General features: G+C 43.7%; 1 protein-coding gene across 1 annotated transcript in view; it reads left to right on the top strand.

Moving 5' to 3' along the window:
* Positions 1 to 22,316, top strand: part of myt1lb (myelin transcription factor 1-like, b) — a 63,061-nt gene that overhangs the window by 22,746 nt on the left and 17,999 nt on the right. Inside the window, exons 4-6 of the mRNA XM_061302110.1 lie at positions 1,132 to 1,165; positions 16,643 to 17,061; positions 18,936 to 20,117. Coding sequence (XP_061158094.1) covers positions 1,132 to 1,165; positions 16,643 to 17,061; positions 18,936 to 20,117 — 1,635 coding nt within the window. The remainder of the gene's footprint in view (positions 1 to 1,131; positions 1,166 to 16,642; positions 17,062 to 18,935; positions 20,118 to 22,316) is intronic.

Here is a 22,316-nt window from a genome sequence, read left to right as displayed (position 1 = left end):
TGTGTGTGCGTTTCTATGACAAATGAAATAGTGTATGGCACAATGTTATAATGACAGGACTAATTTGGTTTAGAATTTCTGCCCTTTGACTGTATGAGCGATCAAACATTCTCGACAGAACAAGAAATAAAGGACTGACCCTTGTCCTAACACTAAATGAATCAATCACTCAGTTGGTGGTGTGGTGGGCACATCCTAATCTCCGTTTGATGAAGCCATGGGTCGCCTCATCTTGTCAGTCAAAGATGGGAGAAATCGAAGAGAACATCAGCACGTCCAAAATGACGTTGTCCTAACAAGTCAAAAGTCAAAGTCAGCTTTATTGTCAATCTCTTCACATGTCAAGACACACAAAGAAACCCAAATGACGTTTTCTCTATCCCACGCTGACGAGACATATTACACGATAGACATACAAATAAACGACACAATATAAAAACAGGAAGGCACAAACAATAAATAATAAGAATGATGAATAAATAATAAATAAACAGATAAATAAACGATACGTTGCCCCATTAGATGATTACAATAAATGGGTTCTGTCGTACTACAAGGCCATGAAATGGCTGGCATACCTTGACAAACATGGATATTTTTCTGACTTTTTCTAATTGCGAGCACAGATTTGTAAAAATGGGCATTTTGACAAACAACAATTTGTGGTGAAAACAAATGAATCCGGTTTCTTTTTTTAAACAGTTTGATAACTGTTTCCATTTAAGTTGACAGATGTTATGGTCTGAGTTTTTAGAATTGAGTGCTCATAGAAGGCGCAGCTGCCCTCAAGCATAAAAAGGGGCTCATCATGATTCGCGAGACTTGTTTTGACTCTTTGGCAATTTGGCACTGCGCTCACTGCTGTGGTGGGCATTTCCTATTATTAGTCATATTATTATACTGTATATTTTTAAGATCAACCAAAAGCCATGTTCAAACTGCATTTAAAGGGACAACCTTTTTTTTTTTAGTTCACGCTACACCTGTTTGATGATTTATGTCATTGTTAAGTTACTGCGATAAAAAGTCCCATTGATAAAATATACAGCGGGTTTCTTTTTATGTTTGACACTAGAAGGCTATCCGACGTTTTCTTGTTTCTTCACTGACTTTTCTCTTTCACCCTCGCAGTGCCTGTGGATCCGGCATTAACACAGCTTTTCAGGTCAGTTGAATTTTAAAAGTATTCTCTTCTCCAAGACGACACACACACACACACACACACACACACACACACACACACACACACGCAGATAAAGCAAGCACAGACCTGCTCCAACAACATCAAACACAAAGCCAGTGTCAGTTTGTGAAACACTTGAAGGCATTTATGTACTTCATTGTTTCTCATCAATTATTTTAGCAGTAAACAATGCGTCTGTTTTGTATATCCTTCTGCCATGTCATTGCTACTTTGTCTTGCACCTTGGGCGTCACAAAAGGGACCAAAGCAAACTAACAAATATATACCATATGCAATATTTGGCTCTGGCTTTTCTCTGCTTTTAATCTTCTAAACTAGGCAACCTAAATTATTCCCTTTCGTCTCACGCGCTTGATAATGTTAAAAGTGATATCCAATTATCAGTTCATTATCCATGCGGTGTAACTCTTTTGAAGTGGGTGAGTTGAGTGAGTGAAATGTTGAATGTTTTGGCTTTATGTGGATCTTCAAGGTTTTCTTTGTCACCATAACTTACTTGAATTGTTACTTTCAAAAAGCGTCAAGGAGATACTGATTTTACCATGGCAACAGCTACCCATGGTTGATAACGCCAGCGCGCAACATGCGCTAACATTTCCTTTTTTTTTTCCTCTCTCACATTTTACCATACTTATTTTTTAGAAAATACTGCACTTATCCAGTCTAAGATAGAAATTAGATAATACATTTATTATTGTCTGGAATCACGAAGCGATTCTCCACAATTAGACTCCTACTCAGTCCTCGGTCTATTCAATTGAAATGTACATATCTAACCCTTAAAGGGCTTAGCTGAAGTCTTGTCACAGTTTATTTGCTCATGTTCCATAAAGTGTGGCATGTTCTCTCGGGAGAATGAGGCATGTAGCCCAAAGGATGCGTATGCTTCATTAATGGTCGTCACTCAGCCTGCAAATCCACACGAGTCTGGCTTGCCGCAGTTAGTCAAAGAGGGCCGAATTAGAATGCAGTATGTCTCGATGTGGCATGTATTCTCCGTCGTTACAAAGACTATTCTGCTAGCCAGCTCCAAAGCGTCTGCTTGGGTGTCCTCTACTTGTCTTTGGGAGTTACTATTTCCACCCCTACAATGTGTGAATTTCATTTGTCCTTGACTGTGTGTTAGGATGCTGCAGCAAAGATAAGGGCTTCCACCTATTTATATCAATAAATAATATTGCACCTGGATGATTACTGCTTTGTTGCCTTTAGCTGATATCTGTAGATAGCAGAGGTGTAGCCTCTCTGCTCTCTCCCCCAATCCTTCATTCCCTATATTTTCCAGCCTATGCCCAATTTAAGGCAGTGGCTTGTACCTCGCTCACGCTCCCGCTGCCTGCAGATAGTAATTAATCACGGGATCGATGCGAGGCCTATCTCCACGCCGGGGCGTCTATAATGTCGATAATGTGGCTCGATGGGCCCTCGCTCCAAACAGCTGATCGTTGCCAGGATGAATATGTTTGACTTTCCATAGAACATCCCGGGTTGGGTCACAGAGACTGCTTCTCCGAGACGGTGTTCATATTTTGCATAGGCAAACACAGACGAGGGAGTAAATTTGAACTGACTGCAGTGGTTTTCTTCTCGTAAGCAGACGAGATCTTGTGCGCGATCCTTGAAATGAAAATCATTGGTAAGATTTGCTAACAAAAGTTGTGTTATCAGAGGAAGTAGAACAGTAGATGAAAAGAAATAAACGAATGGCGTACATCATCACCTCGAATGTTATTATAGCTAATTATAATTGTTTTACGTCGTATGACAAATGCACATTCCTCATCACTCATTTGAACAACATTGTGTCTGTATTGCAGGATAGCCACTGCCAAAATACAAATAAATGAATAGATAAAAGTGTGAAAATGAAACAAATATATTTTGAAAAAATGAATCATTAATTAAGAAATAAACGTTTTTAATAATATTTTTTTATTAATGATTATTATTATTTCTTTTTAATTCATAAAAAATAAATTATTAATCAATAAAATTATACATATAAATAGAATGTTGCTCATTGAACATAAGCAGAATATGTTGTATGTGTACGCATGTAATATGTATGTCTATTGTATACATACATATGTAAGTTGTTTATAAGACTGCCCGTGGTAGTTGACAACAGGCAGCAGAGACTAGATGTGAAAGCATCAATTCTATTCAGAGCTCCAATTACATGCTTGAATCTCTTTTATGAAAGAAGCCAAAAAAAGAGATGGTTTCAGCAGAGACCCCATCTGAATAAACTCCATCGTGCCTTTTCAGCGTGCGTGCACAGAGAAGAAGGGGAGTGTGCCACCGATACGGCAGCGTGCAATCCCACCCACTTCTTGTGCATTTGCATATTTCCACTCTGCCATGCTAATCACATTTATTGCGGGATATGTGCATGAGCTCGGTCGAGAAAGACGCTCTTTATAACGGCTCTCGGAAGCTAATTCCACACGACCGCTGCTCCCCTAGCCACAAACCCTTCTTTGAAATTGTTTTTGCTTTGCCAATGCAATTCAAAAAAGAACCGTCTTACGTAACTAGAACAGCTTCTGCTAATTCTAGTGTTAATGCACGGGGAAGAAATCCCCTGATTTGGAACAGAGACTAAGATTTTGGAAGATATTTTTGTGTTGTCGGTCGTTGACTCTCTAAAAAGCACCGGGTCTATCGTCGTCTGCTTTGAAACAATATTTTGTTCATGCCAAAAAAAATCAACTAAACTACACTGTATATAACAAACAACCAAAACATGACCACTTGTGATTTCCAAGATATTTCATCTCCGAACTCATGAACGTTAGTTCTTCTTTTGAATTGGATGTCTGCAAGCCAGCATCTGTGTAGTGCCCATGGCATGGGTAACTTGCTCATGAGTGGTCCTGACTCCCTTTGTCGCTCAGTCCTGTTACGAGAGCAGCTTAGCTAAGCACGGAAGATACCAGCTCTTATTTTTCCTCTGTCAGATTTGTGCACGGCAAAGACACACACACTTGTCCTCAACCGCAAAGCATCCAGGGGAGGGGATGGGACACTCATGTAGACCTCAGTCGAGCTTTAATTGCCGGTGTCAGGGCTGAAACACGGTCGAACAGGAAATAATCAAGTTAATGAAACATTTTAATTATTCAACATCATTGTGGAATGTGATGAACGTGTCAGCGAAACCCAGATCTGCAAGGTGTCCCCACTAATACACACACGCTTACACACGCACGTTCCGGATAGCCTCTCTCTCTTTTTCTCCTTTGTTTGCCCATTGAGAACAGCTGCTTTGGCTCATCTGTATTACGCACAGGAGAGCGAGAGAGATCAGTCTGAGCTATAATTACTTGTACCGGTCCGCTCTGGTTGGCCGCTCAATGCCAGCCACCTCTGCCTTCATGCCCACTGCCCCCGAGCCCCTACGGCCACTCGCCGTGTCACTGGCGTATCGATCCGAGCAGGTGCAGCAGAAAACAAAAAGCCGAGGTCTTTCTTTGTATTCTCCCTTACCGCTTCGTCCAATGTGTATCATGATCAAACACGGACATGGCCGCTGATGCTGCACACCAGATAATTAAAGGAATGTCAAACAAATGCAATAATCGGCTCATTATACGCCCCCCAGTCCCCTTCAGTATTTGGCCTTCCTTCCTTCCTTCCTTCCTTGGTTGCTTCCTTGCTTGCTTGCTGCCTTCCCATTTCTGTCGGTTGAACTCTTAATTCCCCCTTCAGATGGCACAGTTGCCATTTGCATACTTATCAATGTGTTTGGACGTGCCGACAGAAACCGTAAGAAGGTGGGGGTCGTTAATATGTTAATTAGCCTCCTCCATTTTCTCCTGCTCAGTTTTAGTCGTGGGTGCATCAAGCCATATCCTCCACCAGCTTGCTCACTTTCCTTTATGCACTATAGAGACTAAAACCTTTTTTGGTATCGGAATGTTTTGTTCTTAAGGTTTTATTCTGTTCATGCAGTGTCCATGTGATTGATTTTCACATACCGTAATTTTCGGACTATAAGTCGCGGTTTTTTTTTCATAGTTTGGGTGGGGGGGCGACTTATACTCAGGAGCAACTTATATACATATATATGTTTTTTTTCACTTTTTTGGGCATTTTATGGCTGGTGCGATTTATACTCCGGTGCGACTTATAGTCCGGAAATTACGGTACGTATGGAATGATTGCAAATCATATGCCACTGGAGGGAAAATGACACTTTATCTCTGACTTATCTACTCATGGAACACAGTATAGCAGGTCATTCATGGTATCTGCCTGTTCTCACAGGGCTGACTTGGCATTACATTGCAGATGAGTGCCATCGATTGAACGGGCTCCTTTCAGCAAGCGGCCGTTGCTGACGTTAATTAGAAATGGCAAGAGATGTTAGAAGCAAAAATGTTGCTGCGCAACATCCAGGGAATTACTGTCCTTGACCAAAACTATATTTAGTTCTTCAAACTGCACTGAGGTACCTTGAAGTAAGTCAGGAAATTTCTTCTTCCCTCTCTGGTGTTGTCCTAGACTCCTTTGCACAGTATTTGAGGAGGATTCAAGTGATAAGGAAAATGATAAATACAAGAGATTAAATGTAGGTCAGACAAGGTGAGTAATCACCTGGTTCTTTGCAATAAGAAAAACCTCCCCAAATCCAACTAGCCCTTGCCACTGTATTTCCATTTTCATCCCAGCCCAACAAAGTGGGCGTTTAGCGCAGACTTAATAGTTACGCTTCCTTTGAAATGATTGACAGATTGTACCCAGGTGTCAAGGGGACATCCCCCTCCTGACTAAGGCGAAAATTAGAGAACAGCAGGCGCTAAATTACACATTTGCAAAGACCTCTGCCAAGAGGACAGGAAGCATGATGAATGAGAAAATGATGAGAACAGAGAGGCAGAGGGTGAGTCACATCAGAGCACGGAGACGATCGGAGGGACGGATCCGTAATACATCTGCTGACACACACGCACATGCACACGCCTGCAAAAATATAGATATTGACAAACACACCGAGAAAATTGCTCTGCGGTACAATTGGAGTGCAATGGAAAAGCTTCTTAAATGCCATTTCTGCAGTTGGGCTGCTACTTACACCACCGCCCTCACACACACACACACACTCATCTCAACTCACTCATGCTCTCAAAGCACTCAGACTGATATGAGAGCAACAAGCAACCAGTAGAGTGGTAGAGGTTTCCTGATCTCAGGCTATGTACGGCATAAGAGCTCAACAGCAGAGGGAGGAAGGCAAGATGAGTGACAGATGGCTTCTGTGTACCTAGAGTGAGACAAAATAGCTTAAGGACACCATCTTATGTGGATGGTAAAAAACAACAACATTTGGCTTTATATTGGATGCTCAAGGAAGCTTCAAATGAAAAGAGAACATTGACGCTACATAACGAATCTTTAAATGTAACCTTGATTATTTATCTGTATTAGGAGTTGCTTTTGTTTTCCTTGTTTATCTTTAAATTTATGCACTATATGTTGTGAATTGGCGGACAAAATCACTCGTGGCTACTTTCTAATGGTCCGCAGAGTGTTTGCCACTAAGCACGATGCACTGTAGGTACACTGCTATCTGGCTAAAGTGCTGCCGTCCTGGCTTGAAGAGCCCTTGACTGGAGCAGGGCCTTCAGAACAGGCTCTCCACCTGGAGGCAGAGAGGGTAAGAGAGACAGAGGGCAACACACACACACACGCACACACCTCCGAAGCTTTTGCACGCACACAGCCTGCTTCACATGTAGAACAGCATTCCCAGTTGAGTGCTTCTCTCCAAGCTGGCAATTTCAGAAGAGAGAGACTCAAGTATTCAGGGCATCAGGTGCTTTCGCCACGGGTGGTTGAGGGTCGAATGGCCAAATGGCTTCAGCGTAGGCTCCTGCAAGATCCCAAAACAGGAATAATGGCGAGGGGTTAAGGCAATAGTTGTTGTTATTGCGCGTGCATGTAAATGTGTTGTTTTGCCCGGTACAAGTTGCATTGTAGATTCCACAAGATGCTGCCATAAATGAATCATGAGTAAATCTGTGTGGCGTGAATAATAAATACAAGAGGAGGTTTTCAAAAGAACAAAAAAGCGTTGTTATTACTTGTTAATAAGACGCACGTGAGAATTGCTAACCAGAGCTCATTACCACAACACTTGCTGGAATGCATGTGAAACATATGCAGGTGTTGCTTTATCCGACATGACTATTTTTACCTGTGAAGGCTGTGGTTGCCTAGCAACATGTAATTACATCCCACACTCCACCCGTGAATGATTAGACGCAATGATGTATGGGTTAACACGGTCACCGTAGGATGCCTCAGCGCATGGCTAATTACTCCAGCATACATGTGTCATAGACCTGATACATGTGATGGCCCTGGCACGATGGCGCCCCGTAGCTGTGGGACAAGCGCGATAAAGGTGGACGCCGTGTGAGCACCGCGCTGTTCATCAACAGATAAGAGATGATGAAGTGAGTCAACTTTTGATTCATCGAGCCGCAGACGCCTTCAAGCTGTCTTGAGTACAATCCAAGCGACAGTTGGCTTGACTGAATTTTAAAGTCCCAATGATCGTCACACACACATCTGGGTGCGGTGAAATTTCTCCTCTGGATTTAATCCATCCCCGAGGGGAGCAGCAATGGCGCGCTCGGGAATCATTCGGTGATCTAACCAACGCTGAGTGGGGAGGAAATGGGTCCCATTTTTATAGTCTTTGATATGACCCGGTCGAGGTTTGAACCCACAACCTGCCAGTCTCAGGGCGGACACTCTACCACTAGGCCACTGGTATTTATTTATTCAATTTAAAGCGGTATGTTGTATATTTTGTTGGAAATGCAGCAGCAATTGTATTTTCTAGTTTGCTGTCAATTGGTTGAAAATGGTAAGAAAATAGTCGAGATTTAAAAAGATCACCCGCCGTGTCTTTGAATTTGAAACTGAGATGATCAGCATTCAAGGTGATTTCTTCAAATTCTTCATGATTTTTTTTCCCCCCCAATCTTTCTCAGTCCATTCATTCAGCCCTCAACACCTTGAAGTGGTTGTCTGCCATTTGAAAATATAATAGACAGCCATTCATCCTCACATTGATACCTAAGGACAATTTTGAGTCTTCAATTAACCTAATGTGCAGCTTTTTAGAATGTGGAAGGAATTTCTTTTTAGTCTAGAAATGTTGGCCTTCTAAAAGCATCATTCACATGCAGTGCAATATTTGTTTGGAGCCCATTTTGCATAAATGACTGAATAATCGCAGTGTGAATGCTGAGAGGTTGTTGAAGAAAGACCAGGCTACTTTGATAGCAGCCATAGATTCTCCACAGAGTCCAGGCATGCGGTTTCTTGGCCATTCAAGCACACTCTCCATTTAGCTTGTCAAAAGTGTTCCAATATTTTCCTGGTTCTGATAAAAAGCTGCGCTGGCCTTGGACTTTACAAACCTCCCGCAGATGACGTGGTACCCAAGCCATCATTGTAAATTTCAACTTGACTTTAAGCAACTTGAATTGTGTTTCCCTGGAAGTCGTTATTTTTTTTTTTTTTTACATGCCTGGACTTGTGCACTTTTATTTTGGTGTCTTCCCTCATCCAGACTTTTAAACGAAAGCTGGGCATGAACATGCAGACATCAAAGAGGTGTGATTCACCGACAGCTCGGGCTGGCTTCGAATCGTGGAAACTCGGATCTTTCATTAAACTTGGGTCGCTGGAATCCATGACGTCAATCTAACACGAGTTAAATTTGAAAATATTTGACGGCATTGGATGCTGAGTGTAGTCTGAAGCAGATCGAGTGAGCATCGTAAAAATGTCAGCTCGTGGTTGGCTAACAGCGCCTTTGATCAACTCATTCAAATGTTTTTTGTTCAATCACTCTATGTAAGTCTATTTTACTCCAACACATTCGTGTGACTGTGGCATATCTGTACTCAAATTAAAGGTGCTCCACGATCTTCTTAGTGTTTGATATTTTTTTTCCTGACGTCCAATTACCCCAAATTCTTGTGCATCTTTTTACGTAACACATTTTCCTTCCACTCAACAAATGCACGATTTTTAATCAGCAGTTGTGTTGTGTATTCAGGCATGTACATGTGTGTGTGCGCTGGTGCATGTAGTCAGGTGTTTTATGGTCACCACATCTTCAGCTGAGTAATTGCCTGTCTTCATGGGGACAGCGCAGACGCGAGCTAAAAGTCAAGTGTTCCCTTCCTGCCGTGGGCCTCATTTGGATTCCACATAGCTAGCTAGCCAGCCAGCCTTGGGCTTGTATTATTCATGGCTTGACAGATAGCTCTCACTAAAAGCATTGGAAGTGGGCCAAGTGGTGACGATGGGAGCGAGGGAGGGCCAGGCGTCGTTATACCTCACTTTCTGGCTCGGAGGAGAAGGATGGCTCGTTGCCATAGGAAGGATTATTTGAAAATAAAATGATAATAACATTAACATTTGGAACAAAAACAAGTACAGTCGATTCTGCGGTGGGAGCGAAGTATAAAAAGATGAAAAGTGGGCCGGGGTGGAAAAGAAAGTGAGTCTGAAAAGAATTTGAATCTTTTGGCTTATCTGCGGTTACAGGGGCTCCATTTAAAAAGCCTGCAAAATTTGGGCGAAGTCACGATTGCCGAATGACAAATTTGCAGCGTGTCGATTGCATCTTTTTTTTTATTTGTTCGTTGTGATCATAATGTGGCCAGTCTGTATTTGTCCAAGCAGCGATGTGGCTAAAATGGAGAAAAGTCACCAAGGCAGAGCAGAAAGCAGTGAATCCATTCCAAACAGAAGAGTGAAATGAGGGCAAGCATCCGCCCCCATCAAGCTCCCCTCTGTCTCCATGTGCACAACCAGATAAGGTCGCATTAATCAAAATGTGCCACTTCCTCTGCCAAAAACGCACGTCAATGCCATCAAGCTCCCTCTGTGTGGTATCTGTCACCCAAATGCAAATTTGCATATTTAATGAGAATGCTGCATCTGTGAAAAAATTGGATCTGTCACTTGTGTCATTACCTTGAGGTCCATCCGTCTTGTTTTCGATACTATTGTTGCAATGTCAACAATATGACCAAGCTGAGAAGTGACTGCATGTAATAAATATCATCGTTCATCAAAAAGGAGAACAGTGGCTGTATTTTCAATACCATGCTGTATTTTTGCATATAGGCCATAATATCATTTGGAAGCCATTCAAAATGAAAGCCACCTCATTATGCGTATTTTGACATGATTACCTTTCTGACACTATCTGGCGTGAGACAAACAGGTGGTGTTTGTGCTTACCCCCCATCCCATTCTATTTTTTTTTTCCAAACACCTCCCCGAGGAGATACATCAGAGGGAATAACAGATCATGTGCTGTGAGTGTGGAGCGTGCCAGGGGGATCCGGGCACATGAGTGTGGGAGGGAGGGAGGGGGCGGGCGGCTGCTTAGGGCATGCTCAAGGCTTCCCACATCCTGACCTGTGACCCCATGGACCTCCCAAAACCCTCAGCCCCAGACCTGTCCTCATGCTGCTGCCAACTAAATCGCATCAATGTCAAAGATCCTCTTTCGGGGAGTCGGAGCACATAATAAGTGGAGGACCGCAGAACGCACTCAAAATGCAATCTAGCCGAAAGTTAAATAGTCATTCTATAAGCCTACGTTAAATAATACAGGTCTTTTGGGAAAAGTGAAAGATACTGTAATAATCCTAAGAATAGAGGAAAAACACATTTTTTTTGCCCAGTCTCTTGATTCCATATTACATTATCTTAATTTATTCCGATATACGCTTCTCTCTCAGCTTGTACAAGTGACATTTGTTTAGATAAATGGATGAGGTGGAAGTCTTTCAAAAATGGCTTTTTCGGCTAGTCGCTAACTTGCTGCCTTGTGCCCGTGCGTGCTTGTGTGTGTGTGTGTGCATGTGTGTGTGTTTGAGTTGCATGATTGATTGAAGTCATTACAGTGGTAGAGAGACTCCTTACCTGGCTAATCCAGGAGTGAAGCTGCAGGATGACAGATAGCTGAATTACACGCCACACCAGTCGGCTGCCCGATGAGCTTTACTCATGCTCAAGAACTCTGAATCGACTCCCAAATGATGCCAAAGGACGCTGGGTGACTGATACGCACAAGTACTATACAAATATTTCACTGCGGTTCCATAGCTGCGCACTGTATTACTCTCCTTGAGCGTTGTTTATATTTGCTTACCGTTTTTTTTCATAGTTTGGGTGGGGGGCGACTTATACTCAGGAGCGACTTATATACATATATATGTTTTTTTTTCACTTTTCTGGGCATTTTATGGCTGGTGCGACTTATACTCCGGTGCGATTTATAGTCCAAAAATTACGGTAGTTCTTCTACTTAATAAAGAATCAGGTGGTCTTAATAAAATAGCTCTGACATTAAAAAAATATTTTTTTTTCAAAGCAGGACTCGCAATTGTGTGATCATTGTTAGTTTTCTTATTTGTCTGCCATATATCGGCAAATGTCAACAAGAAGGTCAATTCACGTTTTTATTCGTCCAGTTTTGTTAATTGGATTGCATTGGCTTGACATTAAACCGTTTCCCCGTCCTCCATATTATGTCATGCAATCTTTCGTCCTCCTGCAAAAATAAAACAATGCACCATTCCAGCAGCCCCCAAATCTATCTCATCCCCTCTTTAATGGCTTCTGCTTCATCCCCAGAAGGTTCTCCAGTTCGCCCATCCACTAAACTGCAGCGCCTTGATGGGAATAGTATCAGCAAGGTGCTCTAACAGCCTGTGTGGAGGCGTTTACCACCAAGTGTGATGTAGAAAAAGAAAGAAATAAATCGAACCGCCTGAGCTTTCTGGATGGTGCAGGGAAGGAAAAAAAAAATAAAATGAATGAAAGGTAGGAAGCTTGCCTGGATGAATTGAACGACTTCTGGAGTTGTTGCTTACTGCTGTACCTTCGCTCATGTTATGACTTAGAAGCTCAAAGTGGGCAGCCAGTAGGACTCTTACAGTGACATGGATAAAAAGACGTGTTTTCCTAAAGCGGCGACAGGGCTCATTAGCTGCAGGCTACAAATGTTGGAGATGTGCTATTGAATGAGAACAACAGGCTTATCGAGCCACTGAGCTGAGCAGCCCGCTGCCGCTGCTGCTGCTGCTGCTGGCTTTGGATTCTTCTCAGCTACGTGACGTTGTGTTGAACAAAAACATTGTAGTCAAGACATCTGAGTTGGTTTTCCAAACACAAGGAGACTGTCATTAAACATTACTGCTATTTTAAAGACCCGAGTGGGCATGTTGGGAGAGCTCTTCATTTATTGTGATGAGGGATTATTTGGAGAGCACACCTTCATATTTGACTACTTTTAGTAGGAGGTGCCGCTGTGTGCAGAAGAATGAGCGGCGGTGGCTGAGATGTGAGCTTGAGCCTGAGCCGCCAGAAAACGCCCCAAATTGCCGTCGTCTGCCATGCGCTGAGCCTCCTGCACCAAGACTCTCTTTTGTTCTCCGCTGCTTGCGGGAGAAGCCTGACAGCTCTGAAATGATCCGCTCGGCTCTCTCTCTCTCTCTAAGACACACATACAGTCGCACACTTGTGTTTGCAAAGCTTCCGATTTTTTATTTTTATTTTACACGTCATTTACCCTAAATATAAAATGGGCAACACATGACAGAAACATATGTGACTTCTAATGTGAAGGGAATGAGTCGGTGAAGTGACACACGTGCATAAACACATTTAGCAAATAAGTCCGATAAATATGGTCCTGTGTGTCAGGGCTTTTCTCATGTCTCCATATTGCAATTTCCTCGTTTCTCTGTTTACATGCGAATTAGCTTGACGTCGCTAGAGGATGCGGCATCAGCTAGAACATGGTCCATCCGCGGATCTACAGTGGCTGTCCTTGAGCAAGACACCGACACTTCTAAATAGCCCCTTGAGACTCAGACAGAAGTTGAAAGTATCCATGTCTTGCTCAAGGGCACTCCAGCCGTGGGTCTGGTAAGTTCTGCGGATGGACTGCCCGATCTAGGGCTGCCGTAAGGGTAAACAAAGACATGTTTGTCAAAATACGGCATGGAATAGCCAAAGTAATATAAATATGATATCCGTAATAGCTAATATTTATAAATGTACAGTATTGACATGAAAATGCTATGTAATTTATACTACAGCGTGAATTTGGGTGTGCGTGTGCTAATTGCAGAAAAGGACCATCTTTTGTCCCTTTATGCACCCAAATAGGACAAAAAAAAAAAAAAAGATTCTCTCGATCTATACTTGCTTGTTTGACTACATTTTTTGTAAGGGACTGGCTACCCTCACAGTCAGCCAGTAAGGATAGCCAATCCCTCATGGATTTCTGGAGGCTATCACCATGGAGACGGTGCTCCGCCACACGTGTCTATAGATCCTGCTGCTGGATGGAAGCCACAAGCAGAGGTGCTGCATCTCTGGTCGACGGAGAAACAACAATGAGCAGGGAGTGTGGAGCGGATAAGATTTGCCTGATATGTAGTGCACTGTGTATATATTCTTAAATGCGTATCTACAGGCTGTGCAGGGAAGGGAAGGGAGCAGCTGAGGTGATGCAGGGAGGAGAGAAATATGTTGGGTGACAGGAGAGGAGGATTATTGAGGAAAAATCTGCAGTGAGAAGGGGGAAGAGGCAGCCTCCTCCTTATGTCATGGAGACAAATAACATGCAACGCTAATGACTGGCTAAAGCTTTTGCCCCTGCTGAGAAGAGCGGCTAATATGACTGCTAATAAAGGTGGCGCGCAACGCTGTCGCATTCCGCCAGTCGCTCAGCTGTCACCTAAAATTAGCCAAACGGGAGCCCTCCGTCTCTTGCTTCTCCCCTCTCCTGTCTCACGTTAAGGCTCCACAAATGGGCTTTCCTCGCATCAAGTGTTATTTCTGCATGTAAGGGCCACTTTCTCAAAGTGTAATAGAATTTGTTCCATCCCAGAATGCTGAGGGTAGCCACTCCATAAAATATGGAGTGGCCTTTTTCACAATGGGAAGCCCGTTTCCTCTTTGATTGCTACCTCTCCTGCCTTTTGAGGATTTCCCAGGGGACGCCATTTTAAGGGAGAGAGGGACGTTTGCGATGAGTAATCAACAAGTGTTTTCATTCGACCAATCAAACTTTCCTAACGACATCTTGGAGCAGTAGAGAGCAAAATTATAATGCAGTAATTGGGCTCCCCAACCTGGATAAATAAATTGAATAAAACCAAATAGAATTTTCCTGGCAATTTGATCTTGCTTATGGATCGAAATGAAACGAACCCATTTTAACACCAAGTGGAGCGAGTGGGCTGATACGATGAGGAATGTCGCATCCAAGGTCACTCAGTGACAGTATCAGGGAACGTGCGATGGAGCTGTGGAGGCTTCCTGGTGTTTAGTCATCAATGAGATTCGGGAGCATTCGGGCAAATACTGGAGTCCTCTCCCGCTTCCAGAACAAGCTGACAGCTCAGGGACATAAGGACACCTGAGACCTAAGAGGCAACGCAGCGGGATTAAAAATCATTTACATACCGTTTTCCTCTGGTAGCTTCAAACACAACTGGATCATTTGAACTTTTGGAGTCCAATATGATGTTGTAGGTTGAATATTAAGGCGGTTTTTACTGCTTGTTCGGTTTTGATTGTGACCCCAAAGAGTGAAGAGCACTTGAATCATTTTAGATACAATAAAGAGCTGAGCAACATAATCTATTAGATGTGCAAATTGCAGCAGTACCGTCTTTTTTATTTATTTATTTTTTTATAGTAATTCAAGAGCAAAAATACACAAAGCTATGTGCCAATAAGGGTTGATGTTTTGATGCATGATCTTTTTATTTTTTTGATTATTATTTGTTTTTTGGGGGGGTGAAACATGTACGGGACATTCATCTTCCCCTTTCACCTTTTCTCCTCTCCTGACTTGGCAGCAGCTAACTTACTGGGACCTGCCCTTGATTTATCTGGTGGGTCCTGGAACGGAGGACTGGCATTTTAATGTGATTTTCAGGTGTTTGGCTGAAAACACTATTGATCACAGCACTCACAGTGCTGCAGCTTGCTCCTCACACACATGCACACTCACGCACACAAACACACTGGCCCACAGACCTTCATGCAGCCCTGGGGCAGAGGCCTGCCTGTCAGGCAGGGAATGAGTTTCCATGCGGGTTTGGATTAATGAAATAGGGCCCCTGGTTGCAGAAGGGGCCAGGGGGTCAGACCATTAAGGAATCCCTGGGCCGAGTGAGATTGAGCCTGCCAGGCAGTGTGGACGCTGACTGACTGATGGACATCCAAAAAAAAAGGATGGAACATGGCTGACAGGCAGATCCTTAAAAAGTTGAATCCATCAATTTAAACACAAGGCCTTAATGGGGCATTAAAATGTCTGACCGAAAAAAAGTTTTCAATGTGAACTCATGATAAGTGAGCTTTTATGGCTGTAAATATTGAATTTTGAAAACAAAGCCAGCTCTCCTAAGCCAAAGAAGCAACAGACACAAACTCCTCAAAATCTATTTATATAATCGCTATAATTCTCAAATTCAGTACACAAGCTTGTACCATTCACTCAGTTAAAGCATTTTTTTTTTTTTTTCCGTGTGTGTGTAAAAGTAGAGCCGGGCCAAGGGAAATATCCAGAGGTTGTGTGAGCGTTTGTAAAATAGCAGCCCAGGGATATTTCACAGCCGAGTGAACGTGCCCAAAACGTGTTTAGCTCCAAGCTTGGAAAGGGCTTTTATTTGATGGCCAAAACACTCAGGGCTCATCATAATTCTGACTGTGTGGGTTGCTTTTGTTCAAATGTGCTAGATTTGTGCACACAGCCACACACGTGCACACACACGCTCTTAGCCAAATGGGAAAACACACATGGTCAGGTATTTGTGTGAAGAAAGTTTCCCTGTGAGGTCGATAGCCTCAACAAATACAAAGGTGATTTCATTTGGATTTATATTCCTCCTCCACATAAAAAGGAGAACCGAGAGTAATGCGTTAAAATTGTTCACACTTTGGCAAGATTCGTTTAATCAGACTTGTTGTACTTTTTAATCGCATTTCCAGACAGTCACTTAGTGGTCTTTTGATGTGCTGAGTTCATGTCTGAGAGTGATTTTTTTTTTTTCCCCGCCTTTTGATTACCCCAATTTGGTTTGACCTGCAAAAAAGTGTTCAGTTCAAAACAAAAATACTAGATTTCAATTTGAATGCAATCATTGTTAATACATCATTCAACTACTGTAATATTTAATCATATTATCATAAAATAATTCATATAAACGAATTCATATTATTATGAAATAATAATTTCTTTTGCTGTCATAACTGCATGTGCACATCTTTGCGGAGACACAAAGCAACTCCCGACAGAGAAAGTGAACATTTCTGTCCAGGTGAGGCTAAGCGCTAATGGCGTCTCTCTCTCTTATCTCTCCCGTGCAGTGTGTACGGATGCCCCGTGGCCAAGAAGAGAAAGAGTCTAGACAGGCAAACCTTGGAGACCTCCCCCAAAAGAAGCACCTACCTAGACGACATGGACAACTCCACAATGGAGGAGTGCTACGAGACGGATGGAACAGAGGAGATGGACGACAGGGAGGAGGAAGAGGATGGTGCGCTAGAGGAAGAGGAGGAGGAGGGGGAGGTGGAGGAGGTTGAAGGCTATATGGACTACAATGAAGAGCAAATGGAGCATGAGGAAGGCGAGGTGGGGAGAGGAGAGGCTGAGGAAGAGGTAGATGTGGAGGAAGAGGAAGAGAGAGTGGAGGAGGAGGAGGAGGAGGAAGAGGAGGAGACAGTGGCGGTGGAGGAGTATGAAGAGGGGGAGGAGGAAGAGGAGGAGGAAGGGGAGCAAGGGCAAGGTGAGTAAATTGCAATTCACATCAGAAAACGGTGCTGGAATTTCATTATCATGATTTAAAAAAAAAGAAAAAAAAAAGTGGCTGTGTGCATCATCTGCATATTCATGCTCGTATTTCCATATTTGATGGGCTGTGTGAAGTATTTGGGGCTGGTCGACATGATGTTCAAACATTGTGTTTTGCATCCGAATGAGGAATGAGATCAGTAGCAACATTCTGGAAGAACAACTTGTCTGTGATCCAATATTCCTTTGAGATGTTTGTTTATATGATTCATCCATTCATTCACTGCCTGACTCTTTTTACTTACCGTTGATATATAAAAAAGCTTTTATGACACTCTATTGATGCAATAGCGACATTTTTAAAACCTTAACTTGTTTCCGCCCAAGATGAAGATGTTGAGTATTTCCGAAATCAGTTTAGGAAGTGACGACATGATTTGCGGGCCACATAAAATGATGCGGCGTGCCCGATCAAGCCCCCGGGCCTAATAAAACATGCGTTGGGAGGACACCATGAGTGTCTGGAAACTCCACGTGGAGACTCAAAGCCAGACTTCCTAACTGTGAAGCAAACATGCTAACCACAGCTCGCTTCGCTTTTGTAAGAACCGGACTCTAAAAGTAGATCGTTTTGTGACTGGTATTCTTCTAGCCCATATGTGGCCCCCTACCGACCCCCTAACTTCTTTGACGTGCCTACCACCAGATTTGGCAGGTTTCTCTCCAGCAGACTCTGCTTTGCACCCCCGCATGGCGATTGGACCTGACAGTGCCTTCAAGTCCAATTAAGAGTGAGGCTCTGAGGGGGAAGTGTGTTAACCCCGTTTGACGCTCCCTTCTACCCGCCCAAAGTGTTGACGTGGCGCCTGAGCAGCCGTGCTCTTATTTTCTTGCAGACATGTGAAAGCACCATCCCGGACCCATTCATTACGTCCCGCAGCCGAGCCAAGCCAAACCGGCTCCTCACCTTCCCACGTATTTTACCGGCAAATACTGAATCCGAGTCATTCGAGGCACTAAGCTCTGTAATCATAATATCATTTGCCTGATTAGAATTTAATGCCTTACAGCATTTTATTGGCAGTTCCTCCCCCCATAGAAGTGCAAAAGAAATCGCTCCATATGCATCAAGTATTATGCTCCACATGACAGCGGTTCCGGATTGTAGATTCCAATCACATAAAGGTAATAGAGGTGACATCCTGGAGCTTCTGCTGTGTTCCTCTGCGGCTTGTACATCTCTGTAGCTAATCCAAAGCCAATTCACGGCAGGCTAGCGTCCCGTTTCCTCCCTTAATCTGTTTCACTTGCACATTCCTTTTGTGTACTGTGATTGCTCCTCTAATTGCTTCCCTGTGCCACGTGTCATAGCATCGGAAATTCAACCGTACCAGTGCAGGAGGCTTCTGCTGCTAGACTAGGACTGTCAAAATACCAGCCTGGACATTTGTGACATTCCTTAGCAGTGAAGTAGCAGTAGTGGCCTTCTTCGAATGTTGTAGCTCTGTCTATAGAAGAACATTTGGTGCAAAACAAAATATTTGCAATTTTGCCCTCTAACAGAATTCTGACTTAAACTACATTTGTATCGTAATTGAACAGTAATGTCCAAATGTGACGTGGATTCAGTCAAAGCACTTATGATTGCGATTCAAAATTGAAGGCCAACCTAGCAGCTTGGCCGCATTTCCGAGGAACGTCTCTTCTCGGAATCTCATTTTCTGTACTGATTCGAAACTCAGAATACAAGCTGCCGGCAAGACTCTCAAAGTACATTATGAATGCAAGCAGATATCCAATTGAGAAAGCTGCTCCAACAAGATGATGTCTATGGAATTAATAAAATGTTTGTTCTTTGTTTCTAAACAGAGGAGGAGCCGATGAGAGGCGGTGAGGTCAACAGTGGAGGAGGAGGTGAAGGTGGCGGTGGCGGGAACGCCAAGTCGGGTCCCGCAATGGAGAAGGATGACAACAACAACGACGAGTACGAGAACTACGACGAGCTTGTGGCCAAATCGCTGCTCAACCTGGGCAAGATTGCGGAAGACGCCGCCAACCGGGCCATGACGGAGTCTGAGATGAACAGCAACTCCTCTCACAGTGCGGAAGAGGAAGAGGAGGAGGAGGAGGAAGAGGAGGAAGATGAAGAAGAGGAAGAGGAGGAGGAAGAAGAGGAGGAGGAGGAGGAAGAGGAGGAGGAAGAAGAAGAAGAAGAAGAGGAGGAGAACGAGGAAACCCCAACAGGCAATCACAACGATCTGAGTTTGGACGTTCATAGCGACGTGGTTCGAGAGACCGTGGACTCGCTCAAACTTCTGGCACAGGGACACGGTGCCGTGTTGTCGGACAATTTAGAAGGACAGGACTATGAGGGAGGCGTTGCTGGACACGGAGACTGTTCCCACAACGGCGTCGGTGTGCACGGCGGGGGGAACGGACTAAATAAGAGTACTGGGAACGGACCTTTTGAAAACAGCGACGAGGAAGTGTGTCTAAGCAGTCTGGAGTGCCTACGGAATCAATGCTTCGATCTCGCTCGCAAACTGAGCGAAACGAAACCCGCCGACCGCAACGGCTCGTTCCAGCAGAATCATTACCTATGCGGGGACATGAACCAGCAGCCCCAGCATCACGGCTACGGGGACTTCCAGCACAGCCAGGACGACAGACGAACGCTGGACAGAAACTATTCCGACATGGACAATCTGATGAAGCTGGAGGAGCAACTGAGCCCGCGATCCAAGGCCTTCGCCAGTTGCGCGCAGGGGGAACGTTTTCACCACCGGGACTTTGACGAAGACACGGCCTCCGTCACGTCGGACAGGTCCGAGGAAGTGTTTGACATGACCAAAGGGAACCTGTCGTTGTTGGAAAAGGCCATTGCGCTGGAGTCCCAACGTGCCAAGGCGCTGCGGGATAAGATGGAGGCGGAAGCAGCCAGGAGAGACGGCGTGAGGTACGGCCACGATGACCACGGCTCACGGCATGCCTATGCCATTGAGCGGAAAGGGCGACTCCCTGATGGAATGAAGAAGCTTTTCTACCATAAAGGTGAGTGCTGAACACAACCCTGCGCAAAATTATCCATCAAAATGTACAATAAGCAATTTCATATGGTGAGATACTATATGTCAAGAAAATAATAAGAATATCAAAATACAAAATACTTGTTGGTGTGATCAAATCTGTACAAAAAATAAATAATAACAATAATATGGACAGAACCTTCTGACTGTATCGTAGATGTGCTAATTAAAACAATACTGGGGAAATAAAAGCACATTTTGATACATCGCATCTTATTGAAGGCAGCTGTAGTCCTTACAACGTCTGGGTGACTTTCTTTCTTCATTGCAAGACTCAAATACAGTATCGTCTAGCTAGCGCCCACTGTTCTCTAGTGTCCATCCTTTTCTGCAGATAACCCAGATACATCCTGGCTTCCTCAGTATCACCTCAGGACAAGCCAATTTGAAAATTTGAATCTTGGTAGCAGCAGCAGCAGCAGCAGCAGGAGCAGCAGCAGCAACATCTTATGTTGTTAAAATAGGCCAGCATGGAAACATCAGAGGGTAGGCTTGTCAGGCATAAGTAATGGCAATCTGCACGGCCTGTTAGGGTCGTACATTCATCCCTGGGATGCAGCTTGGGGTAAAGCCTCCTATTTTTAAACCGACTTTTAAGGACTCGGGGAAGAGGACGTCTTTGCAGAGAATTAATTTCGACATTCCTTTACTATGCTTACACCCTACTGTTAGATTTTCAGCGGAGCCCACGGAAGGACAAACGGAACATGAGTTGCCGTTACGCTGGCTGTCTGCAGGCTGTTGCGAGAAAGTGCAAAACTCATCGCGGCTTGTTTGAATGCACTTCACTCCAAAGGATTTTCTCTCATCATATCTTTTTACTGCAGTAATATTCCGCCTTAATTAGGCGAAATGATTTCTCCCCACACAGGATATTTAGACAAGAGACGCAAATAAGAGCATGCTAATTCACAGCAGGCTGATATTAAACCTCAAATGCCACACAATTCTCAGCAGGTATATCTTGCAACCTAAATGCCACACAAATGTTAATTTGGAGACTCTTCCGCACATGACGGCGAAATAAAGAGCCTGATCATAATCTCCATAGCGGCCAGACGATAGTAGCAGACACTCGCTCGGCGGGGTTCCTCTGGGTGATTTATAAAACGCAACGTGCTGAAGAGATGGAGGCGGGGAGGAGGGGGGTCAGGGATGAAGGCGGTCCGGCAAAAAGATGCACCAGGTTACCCGGGGCTCCCCGAATGACCGATAAGGAACAACAGGCCCACTGACTGCACATTAATTATCCAGCCATTGTATGGTAATGGGGGCCATTTTCTATGCAAATCAATATCCCTTCCTCCGAAAAAGGGCTGGCAACCAAAAGTGGCATGCAGTTAACATTTTTATTTCTATTTTATTACAGCCAGGGCCTCAAAAGAAGCCGTTCCTAACGAGTCAAATGATCAAAATACTGTTTTATATCAAAGCCAGACAGAAGAGGAGGGAGGGGGAAAAAAAAAATGAATGACAACACGCAGCCGCCTCGACGCCGACATTTGATTTGGGTGAAAGTGTGGGTGTGCTCCATGTCACCTCTTCTTAACCCTACTCCTCACTTGATTCTCTTCTTCTTTGTTCTTATTTCGTAGCCTCTGGGGGTTTTGTGGGGTTGTCACTTAGTGCCTTGGGAGTTACAGAGTTGGAAACCTTTAATCAGCCGCGCCTGTAGCGCCTAATGAACATTGCAGTCTGTCATAGTGCTGCATTTTGGTAACACGAGCTCTGCAAAACAAGAAGTAAGAAAAGGAATCATGGATTTTTCGGTGCCATTTCTCATACACTCGCTTGTTGAATGCAAGACAATTGGAAGACTTGTTGCAGGTCACTGACCTTTCTGTTGTACATATGCAGTCCCCGTTTGGAATTGTGTTTTTGTCTTCATAGACGGCAAAGTAATAAATAGATCATTCAAATGATGGAATGGTGACATTTAATAATATATTCTTTCATTCAACTTCACTTATATATATTTATATGGATATTTGAAATGAAATGAATTATTGTAATACAAAGTGTTGACCCAAAAATGTTTTCTCCAATCACTGGCAAGGGTTGAATTTTTCATTATTTCAATGAATGTCCAAGGTTCATGCAAAATGAGAATTGAGCAAAGTTTGAAAATCAAATGTATTCATTTGACCTTTGGTTCTCTGCAACT

Source organism: Syngnathus typhle, linkage group LG16 (genome assembly GCF_033458585.1).
Source record: "Syngnathus typhle isolate RoL2023-S1 ecotype Sweden linkage group LG16, RoL_Styp_1.0, whole genome shotgun sequence".
Taxonomy (NCBI): Eukaryota; Metazoa; Chordata; class Actinopteri; order Syngnathiformes; family Syngnathidae; genus Syngnathus; species Syngnathus typhle.
The sequence above is the reverse complement of the archived record's forward strand: the minus strand, read 5'-3'. Positions and strand labels throughout refer to the sequence as shown.